The 11,868-nt window shown below is 34.6% G+C and overlaps 2 protein-coding genes across 2 annotated transcripts; both read left to right on the plus strand.

Annotated features, from left to right (window-relative positions):
• Positions 1-309: 309 nt before the first annotated feature.
• LOC126707989 (uncharacterized) lies at positions 310-1,139 on the plus strand. Its single transcript, XM_050407775.1, has one exon. It carries the CDS (start codon positions 560-562, stop codon positions 911-913), a length of 354 nt encoding a protein of 117 aa, XP_050263732.1. The 5' UTR covers positions 310-559; the 3' UTR covers positions 914-1,139.
• A 5,619-nt stretch (positions 1,140-6,758) lies between these two features.
• Positions 6,759-11,643, plus strand: LOC126707981 (probable magnesium transporter NIPA9). Its single transcript, XM_050407764.1, has 9 exons — positions 6,759-6,972; positions 7,070-7,168; positions 8,332-8,461; positions 8,945-9,033; positions 9,143-9,199; positions 9,326-9,384; positions 10,125-10,245; positions 10,597-10,745; positions 10,979-11,643. Exons 1-9 carry the CDS (start codon positions 6,862-6,864, stop codon positions 11,196-11,198), a joined length of 1,035 nt encoding a protein of 344 aa, XP_050263721.1. The 5' UTR covers positions 6,759-6,861; the 3' UTR covers positions 11,199-11,643.
• The last annotated feature ends 225 nt before the right edge of the window (positions 11,644-11,868 follow it).

Consider the following 11,868-nt stretch of genomic DNA (forward strand, 5'->3'; position numbering starts at 1 on the left):
ATTTAAAATTAATCCATATCAGTCTTATTAGTCCGTCTCATGTCCCTTCCGGTACTCCAATGCATGTGAGAGCAGCTTGCCATAAAATAATGGTAAAAAGTAAAGACATACGAGTTTCAACCAACAAAATAAAAATAGTAAAGACTATAGAGTATAGACGTGGGCTCAACGCTAGTCTTTTGGGGTTTTGTCCAAGTCAATGCAGAATTCAAAAAATAAAACAAAATCAAAATAAAAGAACTTTAGAATTTTCGCGCAAGACCAGACAACATGATTCCCCCACTGAACACGCCAACTAGAATCAACCCCAAAAGTCAGGACTACTCCTATCCGAATCCGAAAATAAGGAAAAAAAAAAAGTTAACTTTTTTGGACACACCAATTAAACCAACATTAACCAACCCAGGCAGAGATAGCTAGAGCTGGTTAACCCATTGCTAGACCCCTACGTTTCAATAATTCCTATTATATACTCCTGTCAAGATCAAAGCCTCACACACCTAAACCAGAGGCCACCTTAAAAATTGAATCTTTCTGTGTATCTCTGCCACAAAATTCCATGGGAGACTACAACAGATCAGACGAATATGGGAATGGGAATATGCAGATGGAGAGCTATTATGGGCCACCGCCACCCAGACCGGCCACTTCTTATGAACTCAGGTCCTACAGTGCCTCCTATGCACAGACCCAGATGGCCAACTACAACAACAAAAATAGGGACTTGAAGCTCAAGAAAGGAAAGAGTGCTTCTGCAAACTCTTGGGCTTTTGGTGACCCTGAGTTTCAGAGGAAGAAGAGGGTTGCTAGCTATAAGATGTACTCTGTGGAAGGCAAAGTTAAGGGCTCCTTGAGGAGAAGCTTCAGGTGGCTTAAACATAAGTACACCCAAGTGGTTTATGGCTGGTGGTGATTCTCTGCTCTTATCTTCTTGTATGTTAATTGCTAAAAGTTCTGTTTGAATTTTACAATTTCAAATTTTGTGTCATTCTATAACTGTGTTTATGAAGTTTGTGGGTTTTGTGATCATAAAATTCATGATTTGGGTTGATCAATAAACTGAGTGGTAAATTGGTGGGTAAACTGTGTTACTTTGTTGGCTCCTGCAGGATATTATTTCAGGCTTGGAAGTTATTTTATTTATGTCCCTTATAATTCTTGCTAGCCGACCCCCAAAATTGTGGGACTAGGCTTTGTTTGTTGTTGTTGTTGTATGATTCTTGATGCTGGTGTCATCGAAAGCTCTATTTGTCTTTTGAGATTGCCTAATGTTGATAAGCCACCTTGGAGTACTCTTGGTTTTCTAATTTTTGGCACTTAGTACAAAATATAAACATGGGATTTGATTTCTTTTATTTATTTATTTTTTTGTTATTATAGGAATTTGATTTCTTTCTTAAATCTTAAGTAAAGGGGTTGCTTTCATCTGGTTGTTTATATTTATAGTAAAGTACTTTCTTTGATTATGACCTTAGAATTATTTTTTTTCTTGCTATTTATTTTGATCATAACAAAAACACCTCTTTCCCTAGCCCAAGTTAATGTTTAGCATGATCCTTCTTTGTATGTTATTGTCTTTTGGGTGTCAACCCGCATGGTAATTACACCTGCAATATCTCTGTTGTAAATGCTCTGGTTACAGTCCATGGTTGACTCACAGTGATCAATAGTCAAGGTCACTCAATATAAGTTTTACCTTTGCGACCATATATTGTTTAGTGATAGACTGATGCTAGCGTATCATTTTAGCACTTAAAAAGATTTCGTTAAAACTATTTCCTAGTCCATAGGATCAAATAGGATTAATGATTCTACTAACCTATAATTTCATTCAATACTCTTGGGAGCAATGCTCTCTCATCTCACATGAGGTATATGGGGTATATGTTGTTTATGAATGACTTATGGGATGTTCCTTATTCGAGTATGGAGCATGTACCTTTATTCTTTGTCTTGTGTTCTGCTCTGTCATCTACTGGAGTACTTCTTGTTTGCTGAGTCATGCTCCAGCATCCTAAAGCTTGATAAAATTATCATGTGATCAAATGCGGACAATCATACCATATATAAACCTGTCATTTTTTATCCAAATAGAGTATGATTGCACATCCTGGTTGAGGATTTTAATGGAAGCAGCGACATGCTAGGAGTATGTGTCTTCATTAATCATTAGCTTTAGTAACTTCTAAAGTCCCTTTATATCATCATTTTCCATTGACAATGGCTTTTTCCAGCTGCTGAAATTTTCAGTCTTATTAGTTAATTAGGTTATTAGTATTATATTTACTTTCATAGAGTCAAGGTTATTTTTGTAATTCAGGTCTTCCTAAGTGAATTAGAATTAGGGTTTAGTCCTAGTATGTTATATAAGAATGTTACTATACTCCTATGGAGAAATTTGATAGTTTACTTGATTAATAAAAATTTCCATTGAGACTTTCTCAATGGTCTTGTGCTGATTCCAGCCAACTCTAAGTGTTAATTCCTAAGTTTTGCTTTGTTGTGCCGATTTCAAGCAAGTCTATGTGCTGATTCCTATGTTCTTTTATTTTGCCAAAAATTTTTTTTCGTCTTTAAATTTTACATGAAGTTCGGTTTTCATCCCCAATTACAAAAGTTTGGTTTTTATCCCTAAATTATCAAAAATTGTTTTTCTTTTCATATCCTATTGAAAATGTTACACTTTATGTCCTTTTGTCCACTTTCATTAACTGTTTACCCTACATGTCTAACAGAATACCTAGGTGGCATTACTGAATTTGACATGAAACACTAAAAGAAAAACACATAACTTAATATGACATGGACATAAACATTATTTCCTTTCTTTTCTCACATTTTCTCAACAACCGAGCACAATCTTCCAAAAATTCAGAACTTCATGTGGGAAAGGACATAATATGAAGTACCCATCAAGGATCTTTAACTTTAGTTCCCTCGTATATTCAGTTATTAAACAATGTCGAGGGTATGTATTAAGCTTAGTCTTAGCCGAAAGGCAAGGATAGACAATAAGTTTAAGCACAAGAAAAGGTTGTTATTTCTTGAAGACATAAGTAGCAGAACGGTTTTAGATTTATCCAATTACACTACACAAACCTGTATAATTTCAATGCTGGCGCTAGTTCCTTGAATAACTTGTATCCTGTACGTTGCAATCCCACAACAAAGATGGTCACACCAAGGAGCATGGAGATAGTAGAGACCTCAAAGCCAGTCTTACCCCCAATTAATTTGGATCCACACAATTAGTGATAAGCTGACAGTACCACCAACAGATACTGTTATAAAAGGCAGTTGAAGAAGCTGGACATCTGCTTTGCTTCTTTTGGGTCAAATTGATCAGCACTGTGTATTTGGTGGTTTCTAATAAAAGGGAAAGGAAATTTATATATCTATGTCATACTAATACTTAGGTAATGATTTTTAAATTTTTTTTTTAGTTTTTTATTTAGTGCTGTATTTCAGATTAAGTAATGTCACAGGTATCTAATACATAGGATTGAAAGTTAACAGAAGTAGATGGAAGGACCAAAAGTGTGATGTTTTCAATTGTTTATTGACCAAAAAAAAAAAAATTATGATAGTTTAGATGTTTAGGGATGAAAACCAAATTTCATATAAACTTTAAGGACAGCCAATATTTTTGCCTTTTCTTTTTCTGTTCTTTCATTTCGGAGTTGCATCAATTTTGATTTTGTCTTCTTTCAGTTATTTTTAAAGGAAATAGAGATTTGTCTATTTGGGACTTTTATATTTATATTTGAATGTCCAATAAATTCCCTTGAGTTTTAACTGTGGGTTTTCCTGTGAATTGAAGGAAGTTGTATGGTCCAATAAAAACTTTGGTTCATTGAGGTGACAAATGATAAAGTTCTGTTGCAATTTAATGGGTGAGCTGGGTCCTAGGGTGTGAGTTTTTTCTACTTTTTTTTGGTAGAGATGCGGTTGCTTTCTTGGGTGAAGTTACTTAGACAGTTAATTTGTTACATCAGAGTTGGCTCTAACGAGCTAGCAACCTTCTTTCTCCTTTGAACTTTTTTCCTCCATATTGAGAGTAACTATAAGCAATGGAGGGTGAGGTTCTTGTGCAGTAGTATTTGTTTGTATTAGTGTCTAACAACTCTAAATTCTTTTTTATTTTGCTTTTATTCAAGTTTTGCTTTTGGGACTTTGGGTATGTAAGTTGTGGAATTTACTATTTTTTTTATTATTATTTTTTTAATTCTGTATAATTTCCATGGTAGTTGTAACTGTTTCTATCGTCCTCCTTCGTTTTTAGTTTTTTATTCACTTTATGGTAATGGTTTCTTACCTGTCATTTGACTTAGACCATGATTGTTGGAACTGTGTTGATCACAACACTCACTTTGCTTCTCCTCCACTCTTCATTTTTTGAAGCAAGATGATAAAACCCATAACTTCACATCCGATTCTGATATAAAGATTATGATCCAAAACCTCTAATGTTTGAAAATAAGAGAAGTACCAGTAGGCTTAGGCTGGATTTCGATTTTCCTTCTCTCTGGATTTTGCAAAGATGAAGCAGATGAAATTGGGGATTGAATCTCAAATACTATTTTTGTTTTAGTGCATTTCAATCTGAATGTATGTTTATGTATGTGAAAAATAATTACCCTCTATGCTCTGGGTTATAACAGCCTTGGACTAAGGTACTACTGTATAGCCTTATATTTACAGAAAATAATTCTCTCCATCTGAAATGAATTAATTTCATTCATATTTATTAATCTTCTATAAATCATTTGTGTCATTTAATCATTTTTCAAACTTAGTAAAATGTGGAAGCGAAATAGCCATGTCAGGGATCCCTTCGTCATCTCGCACTCATGTCACCACAACACGTAGCAATCAAAGAGTTGTCATCTTGTCTTGCCAGTTTAATAAATTAAAGGGCAACTATATCTGATTTTAATATCAGTACAGCACATTATGCTTAAAGTTCAGGTCTTTTTATAATTTATAAACTATGCTTAAAGTTCATGTCACAGCATGTCAGATGGGTTTATATAATGTAGTGATAAAAGATTCTTAGGGAAGAGGAATTTATAACAGAAACATGTCCTAAGGGCGCCAGGTAATGCTGGACCACACGATGAGAAAGTTATTAAATGAAGTTTCAGTTTGCATAAGGAGGTGCATTAGGACCATCTGCATTGGACAGTGATGCTCATTTTATTGTTCAATGCTCTATGTTATTAGATAGGTTACTGTCACCATCCATTTCAGACAACCTTGGGATTGTAATTTTCAACTGGCATGCATCTTCCCCTTCCATCTTCACCCAGATGAATTTTATCAATGTGCCTCTATGGTCGGAAAAATTATTGTATAGAGACAATCTCATGGAGTGTGATTCTCACAATATATGAGTCTCATAAATTTGTGAGGCCAACCAAATGTCATAGCCGGAGTGCGTCACGAGATGGTCTCACGAGATACTTTCTCCTATGTAGTTGATGCATGAATCACAAAGCATGATACCTTACCTAACACCATAGTATTGAATTTTGATTGTCATTTGTCAAGAGTTCTCCCTACGTGAGATGGAGAGCCTGATTGTAAATCCAATTATGGCAGTACTATTGTATTGAGATTACAATATGTGAGCCGTTGTGCAAGAACTTAAAACCAAAGTGAATTAAAAAAAAAAAAGAAAAAAAAAAAGATGATTAAATTTGTGAAATTATTAATAAAAAAAAAAGTTTGAAATTATAAAATTTTCCTTGAAATGGACCCTCTTTATTTTAAAAGCAAGTAAAAGTACATTTTCCAATATTAACATTTTGATGGGTAGAATTCAGTCTATAAAATAACTGTGGCTTTTGGCATTAGGGAAAAATAGTAAAACACGATAAAAACTAGAACTTGGAATTGAAGCATTAGGAGTAAAACACAATAAAAATGAGAACTAGGAATTGAAAAAGTAATCACCACAACCTTAGGTAGATATTATCCACTTTGTGGCCCATACCTCTCAAGTATATAGTAGTTGAGGAAAAAACCTCTACATATTGAATAGAGATCATTCCTTATAAGCATATTCGCATATGCTTCCCCAGATGATGTAAGACTCTTAAGATTGCTTCTCCCTTTGATTCTTCACAATCTGCCCCCTTACAAACACACACATCTTCACGTGTAGGGCCCACACTTTCGGCTCGGTATGACTTTGATATCATTTCTAATGACCTCGCCCCAATTATGTAGACATTATCTTTTTTGAGGCTTATGCCTCTTATGGTTTTTTTCTCCCTTAAATTACACAATAGTTTAGGAGAAGACCTCTCTACACCTTGAAAGGAGAAGCAATCCTGGGGTGCTAACTCATAAACTTTCTTGAAATTGAAATGTAAAGAACATTTTTCGTAGTGTTCTAATGATACCTCTGTTTTTTTTTCTCTTATCTCTTTATTTATTTATTTATGAAAAACACTCTATTTATTTTAGTGTAAGAGTGATATTAACCGACATCAGGAAGCAACTTTCACTAGTATGGTGACGTTAAGACCAGATAAAATAAAATAAAAAGGAAATCAAAGGGAGGAAAATCATTGAGAGGAAATCACAAATCACAAATCAGATCAAATTGAAATTATCAATGGCGGCCACCATGTTCACTCTATGCTTTGCTCGAGTAAAACTAAGCCACATCAGCAATGGCCCCCACCCCCCCCACCCCACAAAACAAATAAAAATTTGGTAACTTCAGACCTCAGCCAAAACCAAACGAAACCTTACCAAACAATTAATAATAAGACTTATATATTGTTTGTTTAGAAACAAAAATAGGAGGATACATCTGAGCGAGCGAGCGAGAGAGAGAGAGAGAGATCGGAGATGTGGGAATCGATTCTTTTAACGTTAGCAGCAACCGCCGGAAACAACATCGGCAAAGTTCTTCAGAAAAAGGGCACCGTCATTCTTCCTCCACTCTCTTTCAAGTTCAAGGTTCTTTCTTTTTAATACAGATCACAACCCTTTTGATTTTCATGCATGCCCAGTTAATCAATTTTTGTAATTTATTATTTTTATTATTGGCATCCAGGTGATAAGGGCATATGCTTTCAACAAATCTTGGTTGGTTGGTTTTCTAATGGATATCTTTGGAGCAATGTTGATGTTGAGGGCACTCTCTCAAGCTCCTGTATGTACTATGTACCCCCTTCACTTTCTTCTACCTTTCCTATCTTGCTTATCATTTTTTACCATATATATATATATATATATATATATATATATATATATCTATCTTATTTCTTGCTATAAATCATATTAAAAAAAAAATACCCCATTTTTAAAAAATTTGTCAATTTAAGTCCCAAATTTACCAAATCCTTTCAATATAAGGACAGGCTTGTTCATAAATCAATTTGGTAGTCATTGAGCAAGAGCATAGAGGCTAGAGAGAAAAAACGTTGCTTTGAGTGAGAATGTGATTGCCAAAAACTCTAAATTTTATCGAACACAAATTTTATCAACAATTTTCTTTTCTCTATGCTTCATTACTGCCCAGAATATTGTAAAGGACTAATGTAGATGGATACGGACTTCAAATTGAAATGGTTTCATAAGTTTGGGACTTTGAAATAGGATATAACTGTGAGCCTTTTTATGTAGTTTTCTCAAGTAATAATAATAGTGACGATGATAGACATGTTCTAGTTAGCTTAACCGGTAAAGTTTTTTGTCATCTAATAACTGACCTAGCTAGGATCTAGGATTGAATCCTACCAATACCAAAAAGGAAACCCATTTGTGTCTTGGCCTGATAGTAAATAATAATCATAATAGAGCGAACATCATTGTTTCAAATTTTATCATATCTATAGAAAAAGTGATAGAAAGTTATTAGTCCTTGTGTTATTTTTCTGAAGGTTCTTTTTGTTAGCTTAAACATGAAAACCAATATTATATGTGAGAATTTGTAGAATTGAATTTTTATGACATATTACGTGCATACATGTATATTTGCCTTTGTTTTTTTATTGGTAAATTACACATTCACCCAATGGATCTTGAACCCACAGTTGCACCCTCCACCTCACACTTGCAAGGGAAGGAGTTGCCATTTGGGCCTAGCTAGAGCTCATTGGCATACATTTATATTTGCAAAATGTGCCAACCTAAATATTATATCTAGTTATTTAGCTTATCTGAAAATTTTTGTCATCACATACTGAAAGGTTAACTCTACTACTTATATATATATATATATATATAGAGAGAGAGAGAGAGAGAGAGAGAGAGAGAGAGTGGTTTTGTGCATTTGTTTTAACCTTGGTTGGCTTCTTAACAATATGCTCTCAGGTATCTGTCATCCAACCAGTTTCTGGCTGTGGACTTGCTATTCTTTCTATCTTTTCGCATTTTTACCTAAAGGAAGTCATGAATGCTATTGACTGGATGGGGATTACTTTGGCGGGTATTGGTACCATAGGTAATCTAAGCTCTTCGTGATTATCTATGTTGATTATAACAAGTGAATATATTTTAGAATCCTGAGCTCTCATAATTATTATGTCAAGTAGAAGTTAGGAATATTCTTTACACTTTCTTTTTTCTAAACTTTCAGCATGAGGCCCGTGAGGTGTGTAAATTAGCAATGAATTTATGCTCTTCATGATTTCACTTTTTTATTATCCCAAGCCTATCAAGATGTTTATGCTTTGCAAACAAAAGTTTATAAAACTTCAATGCTTTCTTTGATGAGCTCTAGCTGAAATGGCACCTTCTTCCCTTGTAAGATTAAGGTGGAGAGTAAGGTTGTGGATTCAAGATCCACTGGTGCTTGTGTGACTTACTAATAAAAAAAAGTTCAATGCTTTCAATATTGGCTATGCTTATATTTTCTTCTTTTTTTAATATTGAATTGATTTGACCCTATATGGTATTATAATCTGTGATGCTTTTGTATTTGCAGGAGTCGGTGCTGGAGGTGAGGAGCAAGATGCTACTTCCATATCTATTTTACATTTACCATGGCTGGCATTCATTGTTGCCATCTTGTTTGTAGGTACCTTATACTATGCACCATCTGATCTTTAGTATTGATGCTCCACATACTGTTTTGTATAACAATTATGTGATGATCTAAGCCTTATAGAACCCTTGCACTTAGGTACTTCTTAATGGATGGCTTCGGATTTACAGACGCCAACGAAGAGAACAGGAGATGGTAAATTCCCCTTTAATTATGTTGACACTTAGTAAGATTTATTCAATGGCTTTTTAGTACTAGTTATACTATTGATAGTGTTTGCTACATATCCTCTTCCTTTGTTGACATTCTCTTTTGATGCAGATGGAATTTGAAGTTGTTGAAGAAATTATATATGGCTTGGAATCTGGCATTTTGTTTGGGTACTATTACTATATCCTCACTAAGCCTTTTTTTTTTTTGCATATATCTTCTCTGTGTTCAGCTTTGACCTCACTTCTTCCCTATCTTTTGGTTTTAGGATGAAAGGTCTTGCAATAAAATACCATAAATCAATGTTGAATTGTAACTGTTGTCCTTGGAATTCTGACTTTGCTCAATTGCTGGAAAATATGAAAGGTCCCCCCCCCCCCCCCCCCCCCTTCCCCCAAAAAAATAAATAAAAGGATAATAAAAAGAAGAAGGGGAAATTGGGTTCCTTACATGCCCAAATATCTTTCTTTTTTTTCTTATAGCATGGGGGGAGGGGGGATTTGAAACCAAGTTCTTCACAAGGAGAGAACTGGGCAATGGCACTAAGCCACAATGCTCTTGGCAACATGCTAGCATATCTTACTAATGCGCTAGAGCGTGATTGAGTTGTAGCATCACTTGAATAGACAACTTTTCATCTACAAACATCTTATATCGTGGCAAAATGCTATACAGCATCTAAAAATATATTTTTACAAATAGGATCTTGTTGAATAATCTCCATAACATCACTTCTCTCATTTTTCTTAATTACTTAAAAAAAAAAATTTAGTTTTAAATAAAATCATTTTGATGCTTAAAAAAAATTAAAATAATTTGTTGAATAGTTTATGTTACAATCTGTCTCTAAAATGAAGTTCAATATATATAAAGAAAAACTTTCTAGTAATGTTAGTACATCTAATTGCAGGATGGCATCTGTAATATCAAAGATGGGATTTGTATTTTTTGAGCAGGGCTTCCATAGCATGCTGGTACCGATCTGCATATCAATCAGTGTATGTTGTAGCGGTACAGGATTTTATTATCAGGTATTTTGAGCAGTTGACTTAATCCACTTTTTCATATCTAAATGTTGATGGATGTGCACCTGTGATATTTAACCAATTAACCTTTCTTGAGTAAAAAATAGAGACTTTAAGCTACATACCAAAATGTCTGCCATTTTAAAGATTTTTTACACAATGTGTCTGTAACTGTGTGTCTGTGTGTGTTTGTTTTTTTTGTTTTGTTTTGTTTTGGGGGGGAGGGTGTTGGGTGTTGTCTTCTGTGTTTTACATAATCCATCATGGAACCATTTCTATTGAAGCTGCTGGGTGTTTGTCAGAAAATTATACCTAAACAACATCATCATAACGTGCTTATTCATTCTATTTTAACAGACTCGTGGTCTAAAGCATGGGAGAGCGATTGTAGTATCCACATGTGCAGCTGTTGCATCAATTGTGACTGGTGTTCTTGCTGGTATGCTGGCATTAGGTGAACGATTGCCTTCAGCACCAACAGCTCGTTTTTCACTTCTGCTTGGATGGTATAAAATACTGGGCTTTTTTTATTATTAAAAAAAAACTTAATATGCTTAGAGAAGAAAGCCTCTTGAATATAATCTTTGGGCCTGATTTTTTAACCTTGAAATATGGTGCAAACCATTTGATCTCATTTTAGAAATCTTACCTAGCACTTCCTCAATTTACAAATGGAGATTTGAGCGCTCTTGTTCAGGATTTGTGTGCCATATGTTTATTGTTCATTTCTTTAATGCAGGTTACTCATTATTTTGGGCGTGATTTTACTTGTGACTTCAACGCGGCTGCTTAGACACCTTCCACGGCCATTACGTGATTTTATTCAAACTGGTGTTGACAGGAATTTCAACCTTAGACGATCCGGATCTGCCCGTGTTAGGGATACAAACCCAAGTGCTGTTATCCAGGCAGCAACATTACATTCTTTGATATCATCCCCTTCTAAAGAGAAGGCTTGAATTGACAACGATGGGGAGATTGTTGCATACACAACTATGTTAAGATTCTTGTTGACAGGCTTGTACATGGCATGAAAAGTAGCTCCATTTGGTCTCTAATTGAGGTTGGGGTGTATAGTACCGTTCATCTGCTCATTCGTTTTTAGAGGTTGAAATTTTTTTTAGATCATTCCTTCTGTCAGACATCTCTTACTAGATATATTGTTGTACCTGTTTGAAACTCTTGCCTCCTACATTCCATATAGTCTCAAGTTTTTGTTTTTTGTTTTTTTTGGTTACTTCAAGGATGATGATCTTAGTGACTAGATATGGAATGGTAAACAGGCTTTGGTTCACGTGCAAGTGACTTGAGGCAGAATGATTTCAAGCTCTTTTTTTTGAACAGTGGGGGCAATATACTAGCTATTTTCCATCAAGTAATGCTGAAACAATTGTTTTACAATTATCTTCACAATTATTAATGTGACAAATTGTGATTGAAACATTACTTTCACACCATACATTAATGATGTCATTATTAGCTCTAATCACTGCATGCCAAGTCAGCATCTACGAAAAATATTTGTGAAAATTTGTCTGTTAGACCTGGTTGTTTTTATTTTTCTAGCAGATAATTGTCAAGAGGTGGTACAAGTTACAATATGTCCTTGTGCTGTTGAGTTGCTTTCAC

Source organism: Quercus robur, chromosome 2, assembly GCF_932294415.1.
Source record: "Quercus robur chromosome 2, dhQueRobu3.1, whole genome shotgun sequence".
NCBI lineage: Eukaryota > Viridiplantae > Streptophyta > Magnoliopsida > Fagales > Fagaceae > Quercus > Quercus robur.